Source organism: Meles meles, chromosome 18 (genome assembly GCF_922984935.1).
Source record: "Meles meles chromosome 18, mMelMel3.1 paternal haplotype, whole genome shotgun sequence".
NCBI classification, from domain to species: Eukaryota; Metazoa; Chordata; class Mammalia; order Carnivora; family Mustelidae; genus Meles; species Meles meles.
In genome coordinates this window covers 31,559,112-31,584,566 of record NC_060083.1, presented here as the reverse complement: position 1 = coordinate 31,584,566, position 25,455 = coordinate 31,559,112, and the positions used below count along the sequence as shown (strand labels likewise).

At 44.8% G+C, this 25,455-nt stretch overlaps 1 protein-coding gene and 2 non-coding genes across 3 annotated transcripts in view; all 3 read right to left on the bottom strand.

Moving 5' to 3' along the window:
* TEX14 (testis expressed 14, intercellular bridge forming factor) overlaps positions 1 to 12,215 on the bottom strand; it is a 64,887-nt gene extending 52,672 nt beyond the window's left edge. Inside the window, exons 1-7 of the mRNA XM_045986249.1 lie at positions 12,203 to 12,215; positions 10,968 to 11,100; positions 6,961 to 7,126; positions 6,380 to 6,516; positions 3,485 to 3,566; positions 2,254 to 2,384; positions 992 to 1,105 (exon numbers count right to left, since the gene is read on the bottom strand). Coding sequence (XP_045842205.1) covers positions 992 to 1,105; positions 2,254 to 2,384; positions 3,485 to 3,566; positions 6,380 to 6,516; positions 6,961 to 7,126; positions 10,968 to 11,100; positions 12,203 to 12,215 — 776 coding nt within the window. The remainder of the gene's footprint in view (positions 1 to 991; positions 1,106 to 2,253; positions 2,385 to 3,484; positions 3,567 to 6,379; positions 6,517 to 6,960; positions 7,127 to 10,967; positions 11,101 to 12,202) is intronic.
* LOC123930405 lies at positions 11,745 to 11,961 on the bottom strand. Its single transcript, XR_006816107.1, has one exon. It is a non-coding gene; the product is annotated as a small nucleolar RNA U3 (small nucleolar RNA).
* A 12,510-nt stretch (positions 12,216 to 24,725) lies between the features above and the next one.
* Positions 24,726 to 24,938, bottom strand: LOC123930407. The gene has a single exon (XR_006816109.1). It is a non-coding gene; the product is annotated as a small nucleolar RNA U3 (small nucleolar RNA).
* Positions 24,939 to 25,455: the final 517 nt, after the last annotated feature.

The following is a 25,455-nucleotide window of genomic DNA, read 5'->3' as shown; positions in this document are numbered from 1 at the left end:
AACAAAAGCAGCTTCAGATGTGGCTGAAAAAGGAAAAATGAGGGTTTTCCTTCCTTCTAGGCCCCTTGAACACATTCTAAACGCACAGCATTTGTACATTATGTCTTTCTAAGAAAACAGGATGGGTGGGGGGATGGGAGGAGGGGGATCTATGGCCTCTCATCAGTAACAACAATGCCAATGTCACCAAGAGCTACTGACCAGGGCACCCCATGTACATCATCCACATCCTAGCAACCACCTGTAAGAAACAGATCATTATACTCATATGTGAGATAAAGAAACCTAGGTCAGAGAGCTGTCAGGGACTTCCCCAAGGTCACAGACCCCTCAGTCTCATGGCAAAGTCCACACAGTGTACACGTGTTTTTCCAGCTTCCTTACAGTGACTTCCCCAAAAGGAAGAAGTTGGCCTCTGACACACCACTCGCAGGGGTTGAGTGGCCTACTCAAGGAAGCAAATCCATTCACTCAGCAGTCCTGGAGTGAAACCATGAACCAAGATCCTGCCTCAGCAAGAGCTGAAGGGCTAACCCTGGAGCCACAGGAAGTACAGGGCACTAGGGTACACCCACGAGCATGTTCTCAACGGCAGAGACTCAGTTCCTCCGTTGTGTGGATCGCATGCATGGCCATGGTCTATGAAGACAGGACTGTGCATGCTGTCCTGAAGAGCACAAGGCCATAAAGGGGAAGGGCCTTGGGGGGCTGCTGGATGGGAGGCTGGACCATCAGAGACACAGGTTACAGAAGTGAATCAGCTAACAGAATTAAGCCACTCGCTACCACTATCCCCACTGCTCAGGCTACCCATTAATTCCACCTTCTCTCTCTTGGTAGCCTTTGGAATCAAATAACACATTCCAACAGTCAGGAAATACTGAGGCTGAGGGGGGCTGGTCTCCACACCCCAGGGACAGTACTGTATAGCCCTGAACTTGGGTCTGTAAAGAGATCTGGACTGTAACAGGCCCCTGGACTTCCGTCTCACCTGCTATGCTCCTGCTCCGCAATTAACAAGTCAGCCAGCCTAAGCCTGCTGCAGTGAGGGTGGGTGGGGAGATTCAGCTCCTTCACTGTGACCCTGCTCCCATTCCACACCAGGCTACAAGGACAAGGGAAAGCGTGAGCAGCAGGGAGTGAACTGCTCTCCCAGCCAAAGACCAGAGAAGTGGTGTTACACAGAATCTATAAAACAGCCCCCACCCGCGCGCCCTTGAGTCCTTCTTGCCCCTCCTCTCCTACTCCTATCCCCATATCCTAAAGCACCGTGGGGATCTTAGTATAGGCGGCAAGAAGTCACTGAAGGATTCAAGGGCAGGAGTGACTCCATCAGGTCTGCATCTTAGAAAGACAATAGCACCAGCAGTGTGGGGAATGGTAGGAAGGGGTGTCAGGGAACGGAGGGACTGGCTAGGAGGCCAGTCTTGGTGAAGGGTGCTGATGACTTTGACAAAGACCACAGCAGTAGGACAGATATGAGGGGGACCTGGCTACAAATCTGTGGCAAAGGCAGGAAACAAAGGGTGTATCTGTAGGGGACAGAGGGCCTCAGGAGGCTGGCAGAGGCCTTTTCGGAAGGGTGTTTCTTTGCGGCATGGAGGAAGCATCCAGGTTCAAGGAGGGCAACAGACCTGGAGCATGACAACTCTCAGGACCCTGCAGGGCCAGGTCTCTGGGGACTGAAAACACCCCAGGGACTTCTGTCATAGCTAAATCCCGTTACTGCTGCCCCTGCAGCAGCTGGCTGCTGAGAGCTACAGCTGATGCCTGCTCCGGATTCCACAGAAGCCTCAATCAATACCCTCTGGCCTATATCAGAGGCCTGACAGTCACCACTAAGCTGCCTTAAACTCTTTAGAAAACAGAAAGTTTAGAACAGCATCATGAGTAATCCTTTAGAGTAGCTGTTCTCAATGGGGAGGGGGTGGAATCTAGCAATGTCTCTAGACACTCTGTTTGTCACAGTCCCAACTGCAAGGGAAGGGGGTCACTGGAGGTTGCTGCTGGCATCTAGTGAGTAGAAACCAGAGCTGCTCTTAAACCTCCTACAAGGCACAGGACAGCCCCCAATGACAAAGGGTACTGGCTAAAAACATCAGTGGTGTCCAGGTTGAGAAACCCCGATTTAGATATCTCTTCTTCATGTTTCCTTGTGTTGGAGGAGAAAGCCTCCCCACATAAAGGAGTCACATGAAGCCCACCCTTCCTGTGGGACTACGTCAGACCTCCCACAGGCCAGCTGCTGCTCACTTGGTCATGATCATGTAGGGGCCACTGAAGAAAGAGAAGGTAGGCTCATCATCGGCTTGAATCACTTCTTTTTCTCCAATTACTGGGAGAGATCCTAGGTAGGCCAGCTGCGCTCCCCCTGTGAGATAAAACTGAAAGCAGAGCACAGGTTCAAATCAAGGGGAGAGAAGAGGAAAAGTAAAATGCCCCAAGAACCTTGTCAGCCAGCCAAAAATAACAATAGCTGCTACTGACCAACCTGCTGAACTCCCCCATGCCCTGGACACTATTCTTTAATTTGTGCTCTCTTTAATCTGCCTAGAACCCCTGTGAGGTTGTAATATTCTTTGTCTTTCATTAGTGAGGAAACCAAGGCTCATGAAAAGAGGTCAGACACCTGCCCGAGGTTCTAGGTTGAGGTTCAGGCCCCCACAGAACCCAGGCCAAAACACGACTAAAGCTGACACTCCTCCTCCCCCTCCCCACCAAGGTTTCCTTGGCACAACCAACAGACGCAGGGCTAGAGACTAAACTGTCAGCAAGCAGCACCCAAGACCACCAGCCACATGCCCAAATGTCTCTCTTTGTTGAGCAGAACTAAGAACCCAAAAGATACTATTTTCCCTCAAAATATTTCTCAGTTTAAAATCTCAATTTCTTAAAGGCATTCCAACAAAAACTTATGGAGGGCCAGTCTATGGAGGGTCTATCACAAAGAAGACTGGGGCGGGGTGGGGCTGTGGAGGGTGTTGAGGGAGGTGCCTAGCCTAGCTGGCTCAGTCGGAAGAGCCCGGGACTCCTTATCTCTTGGAATCTTGATCTCTTGCTCTGGAGCTCCTAAGTTCAAGCCCCACACTGGGTGTAGAGATTATTTAAATACATAAATAAACTTCAAAACACACACACACACACACACACACACACACACACACACACACACACAAGACCCCTGGGGTCAGAAGAGCTCTCTGCTCCTCTTCAAGGAGACAAGTCTGGGGCCCTCACTGGGAATTAAAGGAACATTTTCTAAACTCTCCAAATGTAGCCCAAGGCCATTCAAGGGAAATTTTCAGGGCTTTCTCCATTTTTCAGTCAGACAGGAACACTGAGAGGTCTCTGTTCTGCAGAAGAGAACTACTTCTCCAGAGAGGATAAGGAAGAGCGCACGAAGTGGGGAAAGGGGCCCAGAGCCAGGGCCAGGTGGCTCTCCAGTTGGCACCAAACATGCTGGGTGTCCACAGCAACCTCTTACCTTCCCAAAGCCAAAGCTGTAGATATTTTGTGCAGAAATGACTCCAGCTTTAAGCAGTCGATTAGGAGAGCCATTAGGGTTTCTAGAAATAGTTTCAAATGGAAGAAAATTTAAGAGTTAACCACCTATATCCAGAGGAAAAATGCTGAACCAAGCTATGAGAATGTGTAGTTCATTTTGTCTTGACTAACTGACTTTTTATCCTGGAACTACAGATGATACAATAGCCAGTCTGTGAGCAGGCCCTGTGACTTCTACCTCCTGGTAATCCTGCCTTTCTGGTCAGATAGGGCAGATCTGTTAGCTCAACTAGACACTGAAGAAATAACAGACGGGTTGAATTCCAAGACGAAATCCATCCGGGCTTCCGTTCTAATGATGCTCTGATTACTTGCTCTGAAGGACAGAGCCATGTTGTGAGGACATTCCAGTATCCTATAGAGAGGCCCAACACTCTGGCCCAATCTGTCAGCCGTGTGAGTATGCCATCTTGGAACTGGATCCTCCAGACCTGGTCAAACCTTCAGATGATAAAGCCCCACCTGACATCTTGACTACAACTTTGTAAGAAACCCTGAGCCAGATCCATACAGCTAAGGCATTCCCTGAGTCCTGACCCACAGAAGTTGCATGAGATACGAACGTTTATTGCTATTTGAAACTGCTAAGTTTGGGGGGATTGGGGTGGATTCACTATGCAGCAGTAGATAATGAATTCAGATAGTCAAAGCTGGAAAAAATCAAAAGATATCTTATCCAACTTTTATTTTTATAGATGGGACAAATGAAGCCCAGAGAAGGGGGAACCTGCTGGTCTGGGGTCACAGAGAAGCAGGAGGGACCAGACCCTGATGCTGCTCATTCCAGCCACTGCTCTTCCCACATATCACACCCAAACCACCACCTGCACACTGGGACCCCCATGAACTAAAGGTGTCTTAAGAGGAGTGGCTTATATTTCTTTCACCCCCAGAGGCTGACACAGTGCCATGCATGCAGCACATGCTCAGTGCTTTCTGATGCAGCAGTTTGGGCTCAGACTGAAGGACAAAACATTCTGCTACTGCTGGAGAAAAGGGCAAAGGAGCTGCGGGTGACAGCGTGTACTCATCCTCACCCCACGCCAGCTCTGTGAGGCCCCATGGACCCACTTTTCATGAGCTATCCCTTCTGCACTTTAAGCTGCTATGAAGTTTAAGTGAAGATCCAGGGGACAGCAACTGCTTCCTGTGCAGGGGCACAGATTTGGAGGTGGCAGAAGGGCAGGACTCCCCACTGACATGGCTCCCCTTGCCCAGATGGGGCTGCCTGGCTTGTGAGTGGCTCTTCAGAGGGTAGGAGCTCTGTTGAAGTAGAGGAGCTGGCTGTTCCCCAGTGGGGACCCAGGCAACAACTGCACTCAGACCAACCCCATTTCTTGCTCTTTTACCTAAATTCCTCAGGCCAGGTCTATGTAAGCAAACTCAGCTAGGTGGGGGGAGAAAACAGACTCCGGTTATTCACAACCATGCAACCATCTGTCCTTCTCAATTCGTGTTTTTCTTTGCCCCAACCAGGCTCTGTGTAAACACGTACCTGTGAGGAATCTTACCTGACATGGCCCCACTCAGATCTGAGAGGCCATTTCTTATCTCACTGACTCAGGTGGTTTCTTTACATTAAAAAAGGGGGAATGTGTGTACTTCCACTCCCATTAGGCACTCTGCCGTCCAACCAGATTGCTACCAGAATCTGTGCTTCTTGAATTGCAATTCTGACACCCCTAAATAAAAGGCCTTTGTCTCTTGTTCAGTTTCACCTCCTTTTCTCAGTGTTCAGCCTTATTAGAAACACGCAAGAACATATATAAATAAAATCACTACAAACTGGGACAAGTCTCTCCAAACTCTGAATGAGGGAGCTCCACGCAAAGGGGAGTAGCAAGGGCGGGCAAAGAGGTGGCAGGAGTTGGACCCAGTATGGCCTCCAGGATCAGATAAGGCATTTGGGAGTTTATCCTGATAGGTACTGAGAATGCCTTAAAGTGTTTTTAGCAGAGAGTGGCACAACTCCATTTCCATTTTTAAAAGGTTGTTCTAGAAGCTGACCCACAAGAGTGGCCCCAGGAGGAGCAGTTAGGAGTAACTACTTCTCAGGGGAATTAACTTATCTTTCCGGAGAAGCCAGCAAAATCCAGCTCATAGGAATAAAACCAGACTTGCTCAGAGAAGGACAGGAAGAGAGAGCCCATGAAGGAATGACAAGTCTAGCAACCCTGATTACAGAAAGTAATGTCATCAGAGAAAATCAAAATGGAAAGGATTCCATGAGTACAAACCCTAAGTCAACAAAGCCTTAAGAATTTAAAAGAGCTAGGTAGTTGAGCATGGAAAGAAGCCTGAGGCCCTCCTCCTGCAGCTGTGATGGGGGCATGGAGGCTGCCCACCCCGCTAGCACCAGATCTCTCACACTAGCTTAAAACAGCTTGAGGAAGGTAAGTTAAGCATTCGTGTTCTTTTGCAATCTTAGGAATAAAGGAGCATTATTTCCATGGTTTGGGAGATGACACAAAAGCCAGTTAACTGGCTGCCCTGCTGAGAAGGAATTTTCTGCTGGGCTCCTCAGACCTGCAAATTTCTTTTTTTGCTAACCACTAACCACAGGGTGGCTCCCACTAGAGCCCAGACCACTCTCCCCCCACCCCACATTCCTGCATGGGGGCAGGGCAGCAGAAGGTGCTCCTCTGGCTGCTTCTGCAGGGGCCAAGGCCTCTCTGTCAGAGCTCACCACTTAGAGTGGGCCAGATGCCAGACACGACCCCATATGGAGGGAAACTTGGTGGTCCACACTGCAGGGCTCCTACAACGAAGGCTGGGGTGACACCAAATATCCCACACTGTTCAAGGCAGCACTCACCCCTGTATGAGACCACCAAACCGGGGCGGGCCGCAGATGAGCCGCTGCGGGGAGTCGATCTTCTTCAGGAGGTCACAGGAGAAACCCTGTATGATGGCCTGCATGTGCGAGGCACAGCGCTGCATGAACTCCACCATCTGCAACACACCATGAAGATGTTCAATGCTGGAGCGAACTGAGAGCTACCCTGGCCTTCAGTGGCCCTGAACAGTCTGACCTGAATGATCTGAGGAGCCAGGAGCCCCTGACAGGGAAATCACTGCAAAGGGTAGGGCCCAGGCGATTTTTTACAGGAATGGAATGTTTCCAGGGAGGTGATTTGGCACTAATTTCCTCGAACTCCCTGGTTCCTCAAAAAGTTCTCCCTCCTCACTGAATGGATGATCAAAAAGATTCGCCCAATTCACCTGAGATTTTAGAGCTGGTTAAGTTGTTTCAGTCCAGGCCTGTGTATCCAGTGCCATTAGGCAAGGCCACTGTAAACCCTGTGCTGTCCCCAGGATTAGCTCCTCCCCTCTCCCAGGGCTCCTGATTCCTAGCTCAGTGCTCTGCCTTGGCTGTGGTTACAGAGGGGGCCTCACCGCGGTGCTGCGCTCCTTCCCTGATGCCAGAGCCCAAGTCTGCGGGTTTCGACCCTTCTCATCATGGAGTCGAAGATCACCCCCTGCATCCAGCAGTTTGCTGAGGATCCACTGATTGCCTGAAAATGCTGCTGCGTGAACAGGAGTACTTCCATCAAAGCAGCGGCTGGAAGGGGAGGTGTTCGTATCAGTGTCTGTAATCTCCTCCCTTCCGCAGAACGGGTTGGGGGATTCAATGGCTGACACAAGGCTCCCTTTCTACAAAGGCAACCTTTGGGAGGAGGATTATAATACCATTTGTGAGGCTATGCCAATAGGAGCTTTTATACACACCCCCTTTTTCCACCCCTACCTTTCTACCCTTCAAGGTGGTATCATGTTCCAATTAACAGATGAGAAAACAAAAGGGCAAAGCTGAGATACATACCCAGGTATGGGTCTTGTTCTAAATCTGATGTTCCTTTCCCCATTGTCCCTTGGTATTAGCTGCTCTGAAACAATTTCTTCATGTCTGCAGAGTCAGGGTGGTGAAGCACAGCCTAACCAGAGATCATCCCTCTCATGTGAGAATGTCTCTATCTCCCAATCCTATGGTAGAGGCCTGCAAAACCTTGATGCCAGCAATCTGATTAAGAATCTACAACTCAGGGACACCTGGTTGGTTAGCGGGACATCAGTTGGTTAAGCGGCTGCCTTCGGTTCAGGTCATGATCCCAGCGTCCTGGGATGGAGTCTCACACCGGGCTCCGTGCTCAGCGGGGAGCCTGCTTCTCTCTGTCTCTGCCTGCCACTCTGCCTGTGCTCGCTCTCTCTCTGACAAATAAACAAATAAAATCTTAAAAAAAAAAAAAGAATCTACACTCAGGGGCGCCTGGGTGGCTCTGTTGGTTAAGTGTCCGCCTTCGGCTCAGGTTATGATCCCAGGGTCCTGGGATGGAGCCCTGCATGGGACTCCCTGTTCAGTAGGGGAGTCTGAGTTTCCCTCTCCCTCTGCTGCTCCCCCTGCTTGTGCTCTCTCTCAAATAAATAAAATCTTATTTAAAAAAAAAAAAAAAAAGAAGTAGAAGAATCTACAACTCAGGGGTGCCTGACTGACTCAGTCAGTAGAGCACATGACCCTTGATCTTGGGGTTTTAAGTTCAAGTGCTATGCTGGGTGTAGAGCCTACTTAAAAAAAAATTGGGGGTGCCTGAACGGCTCAGTGGGTTAAGCCTCTGCCTTTGGCTCAGGTCATGCATGATCTCAGGGTCATGGGATGGAGCCCTGCATGGGACTCCCTGTTCAGTAGGGGAGTCTGAGTTTCCCTCTCCCTCTGCTGCTCCCCCTGCTTGTGCTCTCTCTCAAATAAATAAAATCTTATTTAAAAAAAAAAAAAAAAGAAGTAGAAGAATCTACAACTCAGGGGTGCCTGACTGACTCAGTCAGTAGAGCACATGACCCTTGATCTTGGGGTTTTAAGTTCAAGTGCTATGCTGGGTGTAGAGCCTACTTAAAAAAAAATTGGGGGTGCCTGAACGGCTCAGTGGGTTAAGCCTCTGCCTTTGGCTCAGGTCATGCATGATCTCAGGGTCATGGGATGGAGCCCTGCATGGGACTCCCTGTTCAGTAGGGGAGTCTGAGTTTCCCTCTCCCTCTGCTGCTCCCCCTGCTTGTGCTCTCTCTCAAATAAATAAAATCTTATTTAAAAAAAAAAAAAAAGAAGTAGAAGAATCTACAACTCAGGGGTGCCTGACTGACTCAGTCAGTAGAGCACATGACCCTTGATCTTGGGGTTTTAAGTTCAAGTGCTATGCTGGGTGTAGAGCCTACTTAAAAAAAAATTGGGGGTGCCTGAACGGCTCAGTGGGTTAAGCCTCTGCCTTTGGCTCAGGTCATGCATGATCTCAGGGTCATGGGATTGAGCCCTGCATCAAACTCTCTGCTCAGCGGGGAGCCTGTTTCTCCCTCTCTTTCCCTGCCTGCCTCTCTGCCTACTTGTGATCTCTGTCTCTCTGTGTCAAAAAAAAAAAAAAAAAAATTTTTTTAATTAATTAATGAATAGATAATATTTAACATTTGGGAGATTTCTCACTAAAAATTGGGATTTTCAGGGTCACGTTGGCTCAGTCAGTTAAGCATCTGCCTTTAGCTCAGGTCATGATCTCAGGGTCCTGAGATCAAGCCCCTTGTTGGGCTCCCTGCTCGGTGAGCAGCCTCATTCTCCCTCTCCGTCTGCCTCTCCCCGCCAGCTCACTCTCTCAAACAAATATATAAAATCTTTTTTTTTTTTTAAGATTTTATTTATTTATTTGACAGACACAGATCACAAGTAGGCAGAGAGGCAGGCAGAGAGAGAAGAAGCAGCAGGCTCCCCGTTGAGCAGAGAGCCTGACGCCGGGCTTGATCCCAGGACTCTGAGACCATGACCTGATCGAAGGCAGAGACTTAACCCACTGAGCCACTCAGGTGCCCCACAAATATATAAAATCTTTAATAAAAAAAAAAAAATTGGGATTTTCAGCCTCTTGGAAATTTAGAAGATCTGGCCTTCCTGGCTCCCTTTCCTACCCAGGAGCAACAAATGCCTAACCCTTCTTAGAGAGAGCCCATGCTCACTGACTCCACTTGGACCCGCAGGCATCTGATTTTATGAGTTCAATAGGTCCCTGTCATCACAGCATTTCTTTGAGCACTTAATAATATAACCTCCCCCCAGAAATTTCCCTTCACTTTGATCAAAAGATATTTTTTAAGTCACATGAAAATAGTCCTATCACAAAATACAAAGCCAAGGGGTTTGCCTTCCCCTCTTTGATAATATCCTTTCCTACCTCCCCCTGGCATCACGGGGACTTTTGAAAAAGGAAAGTCAAACTGAGTTCTTAAAGCCTGGGTTCCTGGTCTCAGCTCGAACCGTTAACATACCATTATAGGCCACTTAAATTTTCTGGGCTTTAACTCTTAATCTGGAATATTAAATCTTTGAATGATTTGATCTTTAAGGGATCCAGCTCTAAGCCTCCACAAAACAGACATAACTGAAGATGACTGGAAAATGCTGCATTTTTGCTGAGAACTCCAGGAATTCCCAGTGTGGCCTCCACACTGTTACCTGTAAACAAGTGAGACGGCCCTTCTTTCTCAGCTTTGAAATTAAACATTAACACAGGACAGGAGAGTGTATATGAGTCTTAGAAGAAAACAGCAAAATGTTCACTGTATTAACTTACATCTGGGTTATAGAATTCTAATACCAATTGGTGTTTTTTTCTTTATTCTTTTGTAAGCTTCCAAGTTTTCTCCTACTAAGCAAGCAACCCTATAAAAAACAAAAACTCCCCAAATCTTCCGACATCAATATTTTACCTTTTTAAATAAAATACATTAAACAGGGCTTCCTTGTGTAAGAAAATGGAAATGTTACTTTATGACTTTTATGAGTATATTCTGGAATTCCTGTAGAAATCTGCTAGAATCATGTTTCTGGTTCTGTTCAATAGGAACTGTAAAAGTACCTGCTGTCCCCTCCCTCTTGAAGGATGTGGTTGTGAAGATCTAGTGGAGCTGGTACCTGGGAAAGCCCTCTGAGAAGCGAAAGTGCTACACTGTTCCACATTAAAAGTCGGGCCAACTGTTAAACTGAGGTTCTTCTGGACCACAATTACAAGAGCAAGGCAAGCGATTCTGATTAAGTGATCCCAAGTATATTAATAAACTTGGTTGGTGGGTATGTTAAACTGATCAAGTGAATCATACAAATTATAACCTGAGTGGAAATATGCAAACTGTACTACTTAATAAATAACAATTAAGTTCCCGTTATTTTACTGGACCTAGTAAAACTGCTTAGAAATATGTTCCAACATAGCTATGCAACCGTATTTCATTGATATAAATTAGCAAAGGCTCTTTTAGTATCTCAAATTGTTTTCCAAATGTAGCACATTTATCTTAAAAGCATACTATTTTCTAGATAGTGATATTCTATGTAATATTATTACATATTATATATACATTCTTATACTTACTGATTTGGATCTGATCCATAATCCACCAGAACATCAACTAATTTCGTTAGGCCTAATAATGCTGCAACAAAAAGTGCAGTCTGGCCAAGGGAATTAACTGCATCAACATAAATTCCTGCAAAGTAAATGGAAAAAACAATACAAACATCACGTTTCTAAAAATAAAACACAAGACAAACTTGAATTCCCCTACACAGCCCTTTCATATATTAATGAGATAAATAAGAAAAAAAAAAATCCTTAATCCCATGTTACAACCATTTTCACCTACAATAATCCCATGTTACAACCATTTTCACCTACAAAAATCATACTAAAAATACCTAGGTAAAAAAAAAAAATACCTAGGTAATATTGGTAGCTAAAATCAATCTTTTAGGGGCACCTCGGTGGCTCAGTGGGTTAAAGCCTCTGCCTTCACCTCAGGTCTGATCCCAGAGTCCTGGGATCGAGCCCCACGTTGGGCTCCGTGCTCAACAAGAAGCCTGCTTCTCTGCCTACTTATGATCTTTGTCTGTCAGGTTAACAAAGTCTTCAAAAAAAAAAAAATCCTCTATTCAGGCTGTAGGCCCTACTCAAACTCAGTCAACTTAACACATTAAATACCCATTGCAGAAAAAGAAGGTTTCTCCGCCAACGAGTACTATGCCCGTACTTTAAAAAACCAAAAAAAAAAAAAAAAATAAGTGAAAAAAAGAAAACTCATTACCAGCTCTTAAAAACCCACACAAACTTCATCTACGCTTCGCAAAATACTTTCCTTAACTGAGAAAAAAAACCACTCAGACAGCGTTCTCTCCCTCTTACTCCCCCACAAAAGGGAAGAAGAACGATCATCAATGGCAACTGGCAGTTGCAATACGCAACACCAAACGCCGGCTTCACGCTCAGGAGAGAACACGGTGCCTCCTCCTCGTGGTTTTGGGTACTCTACACATTCAGAGAAACTTCTCTAGTAACAAACTATAGAAATGATCCCTGAAAGTATAGTCTTAGCATCACTTCTCCCGACTTTCCCAGGTGGAAGAAACCCATATACATTTTACTCATGGTGACTTTTTCAAATAAAGTCACTATCTTCCAAAGTGTAGATTAGCATGTGTTTTCCAAAGACCTGTTCCATTACCAAAGTTTGACAAAGCGTTTTCGAAATACGTTTCAGAAGACATTTCAAGTTATCACTAATTAACATGCAGCTGATAAACAGCCAATCGCACGGCATTTTCCCCACTCACCCCTTTCACCCATCGCCCGGCAGTTCCGACTCGTCAGTTTTACGTAGACTGCTGACGACTACAAAGCGCGCCGGAACTCCAGCACGGGCCTCAGTTTAGACCGACAGTGGAACCGGTGAATCCTTTCTCCTCCCTCTGCCCTGCGAGGAAAACCTAAATGGATGATGTAACCCATGACCCAAGCCAAAGACAGTTTTGCAGAGCACTCCCGGTTTTTAAACTTAGTCCCGTCTAATTACCAGCCATATACGTGGTCTTTGGGATTTTTTTTTAACAAATCAACTACTTCTATTTACATAAAAGGCGTGTTTAAACAACACAATACATAATTATGCTTAAAGATTCAGGAGCTCTCGGGAACCTGGGTGGTTCAGTTGGTTAAGCAACTGCCTTCAGCTCAGGTCACGATCTTGGAGTCCCAGTATGGAGTACCGCATCAGGCTTCCGGCTTGGTGGGGAGTCTGCTTCTCCCCCTGACCCTTCCCCGTCTCATGCTCTCTCTCTCTCATTCTCTCTCAAATAAATAAATAAACTCTTCAAAAAAAAAAAAGAAAAAGAAAAAGAAAAAGAAGGATCAGTGTTCTCGCTGAGAGCAGTGCTAGTGGGGTTCATATTTCTTACTGCTCAGGTCTCACTATGTTACAAGTATGTGTGGCATGTCTTCTTCCCTCCCAGACTGTCTCCCCTAACCTTCAGGGCAGAACTGCCAAATTTCTTTCTCTTCAGTACCAGGTAAACTGACTTGACCTAGTGAGCCTAAGAGTAGATAGAGGAGAGCAGCAAAGAACAATGTGGGAAGACAATTCTCCACAGATGGCTCCTATGTCTCCAAATCAGGAAAGCAAGGCACTAACTGCTCTGTGTTCTACACTATCTTTTTGAAGATGTTTATATACCAAACTTTGGAAAATACAGTATCTTCTTTTAGACCAAAGGCAGGCAAGCTCACTGTTCAGTATAATAAAGATAACAGTTTCTTTTGGAGCAAAGGGTACGCTGTCCATTATAGAAAACAATCTCAGGTGCTTCTGCTTACAGCGACCCACCACATGTGCAATGTTCAGAGCTCTTTGCACGGCTCTGTGGGAATTAGGGCTTGAGCAACCAGCACCAAAAAACCTAAAAGTCTAACTACTGTTGTTGCTATGAGTAATAAACTATCACTCAATTCTGGGGGTGCCTGGGTGGCTCAGTGGGTTAAAGCCTCTGCTTTAACCTAAAGCCTTCAGCTCAGGTCGTGATCCCGGGGTCCTGGGATGGAGCCCCACATCGGGCTCTCTGCTCAGCAGGGAGCCTGCTTCCCTCTCTCTCTCTTCCTGCCTCTGCGTACTTATGATCTGTCAAATAAATAAAATCTTAAAAAAAAAAAAACCTATCACTCAATTCTGTGACCCGAGTCTCCTGTCTTCTGCCGCTTCCATACATGAAGCTGCATAATTTATAAAATCATAGATTATTCATACTTCTTGATAGGAAGAACCTACAGTTTAGGGAAGCAGACTGGTTAATTCCTGGAGTTCATGAAGTAAGAAATTAAATCAACCATGGCCTCTAAAGGCTTAGGGGGGCACTTAGAGAGGTAATGACCAACAATTCTTGTGAAGATACAAATGGCTACAGAGAAAAATAGGTAGAAAACTACTGTCCCCACAATTTACATAACAGTCTTTTGGTAATTTCCTAGTAGAAAACATTTATTCACTAATTCACTCATTCAACAAATATTTATTTCAGGCCAGCCCACTGTCGTCACGTTGTGACTGATAAAAGGTGACCAAAATAAGTCCCACAAGAAGTGACCAAAGGCAGCTTTGACATATTACAAAGACTGGACTAAAAAGGTAAAAGACCTAGGTTCGAGTGTTGAAGTCCTAATGACAACCCTTTTTAGCCTGGAGCCTCCAGATGGGTCAGTCACTTAATCTCTGGTCCTCCCAGGAAGCAAGACCTGATATTAACAAGGATGTGTGCCAGGCACCATCCTAATGCAATCCTCACAATAGTACCGTACAATAGGAGGAGTTTAATACTAATAATAGTAATTATCACTGCTTTATGAACAAAAGAAAAACCCAACATGTAGAGTGGGTGGGCAATTTGCCAGAGATCACACAACAATCTGGCTCCAGTCTCTGCACTACAGCATACCTCTCCCTCTCATCTTAATTCCCTACCCTTGTTGCTCAAAATTGCAGAAGGCTTTCCTCACTAAACAATGCTGTTCACAGCATTAAACAAAAAGGGGAGATAAAGTATTAATTTCTGAGAGCAGGAAACCTAGATAGCTTTGGGAGAAAGTGGAACGATGGAGTGTAAAGGGAATGAGAGAATAAATAATGTGTGTATAGGAAGGACGAATATTTCACCTTACTCTGCAGTATTCAATAAACCAACATAAAATGGTGCCTTGAGTTGAATAATGGGATAGAAAAGATAAACTTGAAGCTCGAAGAAAATAAAAAATGAGGAAACATTCAGAATTTGAGAAGAGGTGGAAAAAGACACTTTCCTAAATGCTGTTAGGAATGTGAAGTGTTACAATGCTTTTGGAAAGCAATGGGGCAATATCTATGAAAAGTTGGAGCCAGGAATCCCACTTTGAATATTAAAAACCCATTATGTAGTGGTACCTGGGTGGCTCAGTCGGTTAAGCGTCTGCCTTCAGCTCAGGTCATGATCCCAGAGTCCTGGGATTCAGCCCCACATCCAGGTCCCTGCTCAGTGGGGAGGGGAGCCTGCTTCTCCCTCAGCTTATGCATGCATGCTCTCTCTCACACAAATAAATAAATAAAATCTTTTCTTAAAAATAAAGATTTTACTTTTAAGTAATCTCTACACCCAACATGGGGTTTAAACTCACAACTCCAAAATCAGGAGTCTCATGCTCTACTGACTGAGCCGGACAGCCAACCACCCCTGTTGGGAGTTGTTTGTTTGTCTGTTTGTTTTTTAAGATTTCTTATTTATTTATTTGACAGAGAGAGATCACAAGTAGGCAGAGAGGCAGGCAGAGAGAGTGAGAGGGAAGCAGGCTCCCTGCCGAGCAGAGAGCCCGATGTGGGACTCGATCCCAGGACCCTGAGATCATGACCTGAGCCGAAGGCAGCGGCTTAAACCACTGAGCCACCCAGGCGCCCATTGTCTGTTTGTTTTTTAAAGATTTTATTTATTTATTTGATAGAGAGACACACAACAAGAGAGGGAACACAATCAGGGGAAGCAGGCTTCTCACTGAGCAAGGAGCCCTGATCCCACAACACTGGGATCATGACCTAAGCTGAAGGCAGCCGCTTAACGACTGAGCCAAGTCACCCAGGTACCCGGTGTTGGGAGTTTTTTTGATTACTGATTCAATTTCTTTGCTGGTTATCAGTCTGTTCAAATTTTCTATTTCTTCTTGTTTCAGTTTGGGTAGTTTATATGTTTCTAGGAATTTATCCTTTCTTAGAGGTTATCCAATTTGTTGGCATATCGTTTTTCATAATTATGTTCTCTTATAGTTGTTTGTATTTCTGTGGTGCTGTTACCTCTTCTCACAATTGTGATATTATTTGTTTGAGTTATTTCTCTTTTTTTTCTTATAAAGTTGGGCAAGAGGTTTACCCATTTTATCGATTTTTTTTTTCCTTGAAACACCAGCTCCTGGGGACACTTGGGTGGCTCACTCAGTTGGGATCTGCCTTTGGCTCAGGTCACGATCCCAGGATCATGTCCCACATCAGGCTCCTTGCTCAGCAGGGAGCCTGCTTCTCCCTCTGCTCACTAGCTCTCTCTCTCTCACTCTCTTTCTGACAAATAAATAAATAAGTTCCTGGTTTCATTGCTCTATTATTTTTTTAGTTTCTATATCACTTATTTCTACTCTGTATTATTTCCTTCCATCTGCTGGTTTTAGGTTTCGTTTCTTCTTTTGCTAGCTCCTTTAGGTGTAAGGTTACGTTATTTATTTGAGATTTTTCTTGCTTCTTGAGATACACCTGTATTGTTATCAACTTCACTCTTAGAACCACTTTTGCAGCACCCCAAAGGTTTTGAACTTCTGTGGTTTCATTTTCATTTGTTTCCATACACTTTTATTTCTTCTTTTATGTCCTAGCTGACTCATTTATTGTTTACTAGCTAGTCAAAACAGTATGATACTGGCACAAAAATAGTCACATAGATCAACAGAACAGAATTGAAAACCAGAAATAAACCCATAACTACATATACATTAACTTTCATCAAAGCCGGAAAGGATATCCAATGAGAAAAGGACAGCCTCTTCAACAAATGGTATTGGGGAAACCAGATAGCAACATGTAAAAGAAAAAAAAACTAGACCACTTTTGTGTGTTGTGTGTGTGTGTGTGTGTGTGTGTGAGAGAGAGAGAGAGAGAGAGAGAGTGCATAAGCTAGAGCAATGTGGTGGGGGGACAGACAGAGGAAGAGGGAGAGAGAGAATCTTAAGCAGGCTCTACACCCAGCACAGAACCCAGCACACGGCTCGATCTCATGACCCTGAGATCATGACCTGAGCCAAAACCAATAGTCAGACATTTAACTGACTAAGCCACCCAGGCACCCAAGTATTACTTTCTTAAACCATAACAAAAATATATTCAAAATGGATTACTGATCTAAATGTGAGACCTAAAACAATAAAAACCCTAGAAGAGAGCACAGGCAGCAAACTCTTTGACATCAGCTATAGCAACTTTTTTCTAGATATGTCTGCTGAGGCAAGGGAAACAAAAGCAAAAATAAACTAATTTCATCAAAGTAATAAAACTTTTGCATGGAGAAGGGAACAATCAATAAAACTAAAAGGGAACCTATAGAATGGGAGAAGATATTTGCAAATGACATATCTGATAAAGGGTCAGTACCCAAAAGATATCAAGAACTTAAACAGCTCAACATCCAAAGAACAAATAATCCAATTAAGAAATCGGCAGTAGACATGAATACACATTTCTCTAAAGAAGACATCCAGATAGCCAACAGACACATGAAAAAATGTTCATCATTATCACTCACCATCAGGGAAATGCAAATCAAAACTACAATGAGAGCGGGCGCCTGGGTGGCTCAGTGGGTTAAGCCACTGCCTTCGGCTCAGGTCATGATCTCAGGGTCCTGGGATCGAGTCCCGCATCGGGCTCTCTGCTCAACGGAGAGCCTGTTTCCCTTCCTCTCTCTCTCTGCCTGCCTCTCTTGTGATTTCTCTCTGTCAAATAAATAAATAATAAAATCTTAAAAAAAAAACTACAATGAGATATCACCTCCTACTTGTCAGAATGCTAAAATCAATAATGAAAGAAATAACAGGTGTTGGTGAGGATGTGAAGAAAAAGGACCCTCCTGCACTGTTGTTATTAATGCAAACTGGCACAGACACTCTAGAGAACAGTATGGAGGTTCTTCAAAAAGTTAAAAAAAAAAAAAAAGATGCCTGGGTGGCTCAGATGGTTAAGCATCTACCTTCAGCTTAGGTCATGACTCTGGGGACCTGGGATCCAGTTCTGCATCAGGCTCCCTGCTCAGTAGGGAGCCTGCTTCTTCCTCTGCCTCTTGTGAATAAATACATAATCTTTAAAAAAAAAAAAGTTAAAAATGGGGACGCCTGGGTGGCTCAGCCTATTAAGCATATACCTTTGGCTCAGGTCATGATCCCTGGGTCCTGGGATAGAGCCCTGCATTGGGATCCCTGCTCTGCAGGAAGCCAGCTTCTCCCTCTCCCACTTGCTCTGCTGTATTCCCTCTCTTGCTGTCTCTCTCTCTGTCAAAAAATAAATAAAATCTTAAAAGAAAAAAAGTTAAAAATGGAACTACCCTACAATCCAGCAATCGCACTACTGGTTATCTATCCAAAGAATAAAAAACACTGATTCAAAGGGATACATGTACTCCGATGTTTACAGCAGCCTTATCTACATTAGCCAAGACATGGAAGCAGTCCAAGTACCCACTGATTCATGAATGGATAAAGAAGATGTAGTATACATACACAAAGGAATATTATTCACCTATAAAAAGGAATGAAATAGGGGCACCTGGGTGGCTCAGTGAGTAAAGTGTCTGCCTTCAGCTCAGGTCATGATCTCAGGGTTCTGGGATCGAGCCCTGCATCAGGCTCTCTGCTCAGTGGGGAGCCTGCTCCCCAGCCCCACCGCCTGCCTCACTGCCTACTTGATATCTCTGTCAAATAAATAAATAAAATCTTTTAAAAAATGAAACATTGCCATTTGCAACAACATGGATGGTGCTAGAGAGCATAATGTTAAGCTAAATAAGTCAATCAGAAAAAGACAAATACCATATGATTTCACTCACATGTAGAATTAGATTTGCCAACTTTGCAGCTCCTGTCAAATGTCTCTTATTTATTTATGATTTTATTTACTTGACAGAGAGAGACACAGGGAGAGAGAGAACACAAGCAGGAAGAGTGGGAAAGGGAGAAGCAGGCTTCCAACCGAGCAGGGAGTGGACTCGATTCCAGGACCCTGGGAATCATGGCCCGAGCTGAAGGCAGACGCTTAACTTACTGAGCCACCCAGGCATCCCAGATGTCTGCTTTTTAAAGAAAAGATTCTTCAGCCTTTGAGCCCGAGATTTTCAGCTCCCAGGAACTGTGAATACCCTTCTCATTTCTCGAAACAGCAGAAACTCCTGGGTTCTCTTTCACAGATGTTAGCAGTGGAGGTGCTACACCAAAGCGTTCAGCAATGTACCACAGGACCTGTCAGCAAGAGAACCCTGTAGCTGGGGACAAAGTACAATGGTGCCGAGTTTGGGTGTACATGGTTTTACCTGGAAATGACCAAATTATTTAACTGGGTATGTGATTATACTCAGATTCATCTGGGCATTTGTTGGAGTATGTAAAAATAAAGATGGAAAAGGAATGGAAATACTGTCAGTAGGAATACATCTTTAATTCTTATCCCTCCCTCTCTTCTTTCATTCACTCAACAGGAAAAAAAAAAACAACAACAAAACAAACCTCTGGGGTGCCTGGGGCTCAGGTGATTAATCAAACAACTCTTAAAAAAAAAAAAAAAGACTTTATTTGACAGAGATAGAGAGTACAAGCAGAGCTATCCTGGTAGTCCTAGGATTGAGTCTAGCATGGCATCTCCAGGCACAGCGGGGAGTCTGCTTCTTCCTCTGTCCCTCACCCCTACTCACACACTAGTGCTCTCTCTAGTGCGTGCACACTTACATGCTCTCTCTCTCTCTCTCAAATAGATAGTTAAATAAATAAATAAAATCTTTTAAAAATTAAGGGCCATGCTTAATTAACATAATACTGAATGACAGCCAGTCACACCCGCCTCTTTATTTTTTTTTTTTTTTTAAGATTTTATTTATTTATTTGGCAGACAGAGATCACAAGTAGGCAGAGAGGCAGGCAGAGAGAGGAGGAAGCAGGTTCCCTGCAAGGGGAGAGCCTGGTGTGGGGCTCAATCCCAGGACCCTGAGATCATGACCTGAGCCGAAGGCAGAGGCTTTAACCCACTGAGCCACCCAGGCACCCCAACAGCCTGCCTCTTTAAAGTCTGGGAGGCATTCCCTCCACAGATCTAGTACAGCAGCCTCACCCCTGAAAGGAAAAGGAAATGACAGGCCTTTGCTAATAAGAAGCAAGCTGATTCAAGAGATCAGTAAACAATAGCAGTTGCATGAAATCACTGTCCTAAGAGCTTGACTTTCAAATGCTGGTAAATTACAGACAGGGCACCATGACTGTGGCAGGAAGGGGAACCTGGTAGCTGAGAACCAGTTCTGAAAAACAAAGCCTTTGGGGTAGTGCAGAAAGCTGTACTACCTGTTCACACTTTTTGAGTATGTATGTAAGTATGTATTTTTTGGGTAAGTTCAGTGCCCAACGTGGGGCTTGAAACTGGCAACCCTGAAATTAAGAGTTGCTCTACTGACTGAACCAGCCAGTTACCTCACCTTTTGAGTTTCTAAAATAAAATTAGTTTGGTGGAGCTGACGTTATTACTTTGAAAGAGGGCTTTGCCTGCCTCCATTTTACCTCAAACTTTTTTTTTTTTTTTTTAAGATTTTACTTTTAAGTAATCTCCCCATCCAATGTGGAGCTCAAACTTACAACCCAGAGATGAAGAGTCATCGGCTCTACTGCCTGAGCCAGCCCAGGTGCCCATGACCTCAAACTTTACAAATAAAGTTTTTCTTCCAGTTTATCTCTTAACTCAGGCAAAAGACCCTGCAGAAGAAAACACAACTTGCTGGGAACCAAAACTACTCCCTCAAGCAACCATGACTGCCCTGAGCCAACAAGACCCACCTGGGATTGACTCCAGAACAGCGATCCTTTTAATCTTCACTGGCTGTCTGGATGTACCCACCACCCACCTTTGCCCTCCATTTTCTTTATATAAACCTGGAAGTATCTTGGGTATTTTGGAGATCGTAGACACGAGTCTTAGACACTAGTTTGCTGTCTTCCCAATGGTGACTTCACCGAAATAAATTCTACCACGACTTGTTTCTCTCCCTTCGGGAACCCCAGAGCCAGGTATTCCTGCACGCCTTATGTGCCGGCTACAACTTGAGTGCCAACTCTTAACACTATTAGCTACTATGTATTGAGGACTTTCCAGGTACCAGGCATCATTCTAAGTGCCTTACATATTAGATAAACGCAGTTGTTAGTCGTCCTAGTTTTATGGATGGAGAAACGAAGACACAGATTACGTAACTTGTCAAAAGTCACACAGCTGTTAAACAGCAGAGCTGGTAAGTCACCTTCACCTTTATCCCGTTTTGTTATGTACTAAAATACTTACTATTCCAGGTACTGAGCATACAGAGGTAGGGAGGTGAGTAAAGGTTCCTACTCTCACTCTGAGTTTACATTCTAGAGAGGGAGAGAGACGACAGCAACAAATACCCAAGACAATGTTAGATAATGAGGCATGCCAAGGATTTTAAATGCTGAAACTGAGAGAGATTGGTGGCTACTTTAGATTTGGGTGATCAAAGAAGGCCCTCTTTGGAGGTTACATTTACACAGCGAAAACAATTAATGCAAAGATTCAAAGAAGGGAACAAAGTGGTATATTCCAGCAACTTGAAGACAGCTAGAGAGCATCAGGGTATGAGGGAGAGGTGAGGTGCAGGCAGGGGCCAGATATCTGAGGGTTTTCTAGGCAAGGTTGAGGTCAGGGGAGTCTGGATTTTAAGTGTGAAGGGAAGCCACCAAGAAGTTTAAAGCTGTGAAGACCAGTTTCGAGGCCACTGCCTCAGGTGTCTGTGGGATAGATCATGGTGGCTTGCATTTGGGTGTATGTAGCAAGAAAGGAGAAACGGGCTGTTCTGGAAAACGAGTCAATAGGATACACTGATGGACCTGGTGAGGGTGGTTGAGGGAAAGAGGTTTCAAAGGTGGTAAGTTCGTTTGTGCCTGGAAAAAAAAACCTGGTGGATCGTGTTCCTAATAGGGAAGACTGTGGAAGAGACAGGGATTTCTCATTCAAGGGAAGGACTTTTTCAGAATGAGGGAAAGAAGCAGTCAACCACTATACTTGCTTTATCTAATTGGACACTTAAAATAATCCCATGTGTTTATGCTATTACTACTACATGCTACCTATGTTAGAGGGACAGACTTAAGTTAAGAAATTTCTCCAGGGCATGCCTGGGTGGCTCAGTGGGTTAAGCATCTGCCTTAGGCTCAGGTCATGATCTCAGGATCCTGGGATCAAGCCCTGCATCCGACTCTCTGCTCAGCAGGGAGCCTGCTTCCCCCATCTCTCTGCCTGCCTCTCTGCCTACTTGTGATCTCTGTGTCAAAAAAATAAATAAGGGGGCGCCTGGGTGGCTCAGTGGATTAAGCCGCTGCCTTCGGCTCAGGTCATGATCTCAGGGTCCTCGGATCGAGCCCCGCATCGGGCTCTCTGATCAGCAGGGAGCCTGCTTCCTCCTCTCTCTCTGCCTGCCTCTTTGCCTACTTGTGATCTCTCTCTCTGTCAAATAATAAATAAATAAATAAATAAATAAATAAAATCTTTTAAAAAAGGAAAAAAAAAAAAAAGAAGAAATTTCACCAGAACTCACAGGTAGTAAATAGCAGACCAAGGTGTCAACTCTAGAGCATACACTCCCCTCACAGCCCCCAGCCTTTAAAGATGACCAAGAACTAATTTAGGGCTCAAAGTGGAAGCTTGGCCACTGTAGATCCCAAAGGAGAAAATCAAGGAGGAAATACATGGTACATAGCTAGAGTGGAAGAAAGAGAAATTAACTGTGATCTGGGAAGGTACTTCTGAGACCAGGAAGCAATCTCAAAGTTTCAACAGCAGGGAAGGAAAGGAGGCACACTCTCAGCACTCTCAGGAGATACGACTTTCTTTTTTTATTTTTCTTTTCCTTTTTTCCCCCCCGTTCTTTCTTTCCTTCTTTCTTTTCATTCTTTTCTTTCTCTTTCTTTTAGGTTTAAGTAATCTCTACACCCAACGTGGGCTCGAATTCAAAACCCTGAGATCGAAGGCTGCATGCTCTATTGACCCAGTTAGCTCAGCACCCCTCATTCCTTCTTTCTTCTCATCTCTCCTACCCTTCCTTTCTCCAGCCTCCCTCACACTGGACACAGAACTAGAAGCTATCATTTGAAAAACCCTCACTATGGTTTCATTACACAGACGAACTGCCTACCTTTGCACTCCCCATCAACTCTGGCCAACTCAAAAGTCCTGCCCCTGCAAACCACTCTCTCCTAAATCTCAGTTTCTCCTGCTCTATCCAGTCCTTCCATCTGCTCTCAGACTTGTTCTCCCATCTTTATTTTCTTTTTTTAATATTTATTTATTTGAGAGAGGAAAGAGAGAGTGCATGGGGGGGTGGGGAGGGAGAATCAGACTCCCCACTAAGCAGGGAGTCCAACGCAGTGCTCTATCCCAGGACCCTAGGATCACGACCTGAGCCTAAGGTAGACACTCAATGGACTGAGCCACCCAAGTGCCCCATGTTCCCCCATCTTTAATTCTCCCATGTCCCCATCTACAACCCACATCCTACATCTCCTCCCCCCTCCAATGCATATCCGCCTCTATACCTTCCATTACAGCTTGATCTTCTGCGAGCTCTTTCCACCCGGTGGCAAACCCTCACATCCCTTCATTGATCAGCCCATCTCAAACCAGTTTCTATATCTACCACAAGACCAATAAAGTCACCAGTAAATGCCATGGATACCTTTCTAGCTGTATCTTTTTTTTTTTTTTAAAGATTTTATTTATTTATTTGATAGAGAGAGATCACAAGTAGGCAGAGAGGCAGGCAGAGAGAGTGAGAGGGAAGCAGGCTCCCTGCCGAGCAGAGAGCCCGATGTGGGACTCGATCCCAGGACCCTGAGATCATGACCTGAGCTGAAGGCAGCGGCTTAAACCACTGAGCCACCCAGGCGCCCCTCTAGCTGTATCTTAATCTCTCATATGCTTTCTACACATTTCTCTATCCCACTTTCCTTCCTTGGCTTTGATCAAGCATATTCATCTGGTTTCCATCGTACCTGTTTGGCTCCCCCTTCTCAGTCTGCTTTGAGAGTTCTGTCTGTTAAAGGTCAGAAATTTCTCCTAAATGTGCCCTAAACTTAACTCTACCATCACTCCCCACCACATTGCCCTACCTAATTCAGTTATTCCTCCATTTTCCCCATCTTAACATAAGGAACCATTTGCTCAAGCCATAAAACCTGACAATTATCCCTCACTCATACTGAATCAATCCCCCAAATCCTGCCAATATTAAATTTCTTTCAAATATAGTAAGCTTCTCTTTCTTCATCACCATCCAGACCTTCCCTACTGTCTAGATGAATGCAGTAGGTGCCCAACCAGGCATTACACTTGCCACCTCAACCCTGCCCCAATCTAACTGCCACAGAGCTGTTAGTAACCTTAAACCACAAAGCAGATCAAAGCCACTCCCCCTCCTCCCCCCCTCCACCTTTTTTTTCTTAAGTTTTTATTTAGGTACTTGACTGAGAATACCCCCACAAGCCGGGGGAGTGGCAGGCAGAGAGAAAAGAAGCCAACTCCCACCTAAGCAAGGAGCCCCATAGGGTACTCCATCCCAGGACTGGGATCAGACTTAAGCTGAAAACACTCAACCTACTGAGCTATCCAAATGACCCCATTCTCCTTTCAACAGGCAGCCTACCACTCTTAATTAAAACTACCCCCAGCTCCCCACTCAAATGCTACCAGTAAATTCTTCCTTTATTCTTTTTTTCTTTACTTGACAGATCACAAGGAGGTAGAGAGAGAGAGAAAAGCAGGCCCCCTGCCGAGCAGAAAACCCGATGCGGGAGTCGACCCCAGACCCCTGGGATCATAACCCGAAGCGAAGGCAGAGACTTTAACCCACTGAGCCACCGAGTGTCCCCTTCCTCTATCCTTAGAAGCAAAAGACTACATAAACAAAAAATACCCAAGCAAACAAAAGATTAGAAACCAACAAGGACGCACTAAATCCAGGCCAAACCTCACTTTTGTTTACTAAAGCAACAACCACTCAGACGGCATTCCTCCCCTCAACCTCTGCAAGACAGAGGAAGAACGATCATCAAAGACCAAAGGCAGTTGTGGAGCACAGCACCAAAGTCAGCTTCACGCTCAGGAAGGAATGTTATGCCTCCTCCTCGTGGTTCCGGGTACACTATAAATTCAGAGAAACTTCTCTAGTAAAAAACTATAGAAATGATCCCTGAAAGTATAGTCTTGACACCACTTCTCTGGCCTCGGGTAGGTCTACGGCAGCCGCACACTTATCTTTGATGGCGACATTTTCCCCACGTTCTTCCATTTTAGAAATATCACATAAACATATTTTCAAAGTATTTTTTTTAATACACCACCTTTTAAAACACTCTGAATACTCTTAAGAGTCTTTTTCTTTAAGAAAACTAAGTCTTCTACTTCCTAATTAGCCTATTACGGACCGACAGCCAATCAGAAGCTTGTCTTTCTGCCGCCAACATTTCCGGACTAGTTTAAGATAAGGGTGCGCTGCGGGGCGCCAATTAGTCCGACGTCTCATGGATTGCACTCCCAGTCTTCGGGTGAGAATTCTTTCTTTCTTTTTTTTTTTTTTTTTTTTTGGCTTAGCCTCTAAAACCCTAAATTTGGAAAGCTAATAGTAAATTAATTTGACATTTTTAAAAAGATTTTATTTAACAGAGAGAGATCACAAGTAGGCAGAGAGAGGAAGGGAAGTAGGCTCACTACTGAGCAGAGAGC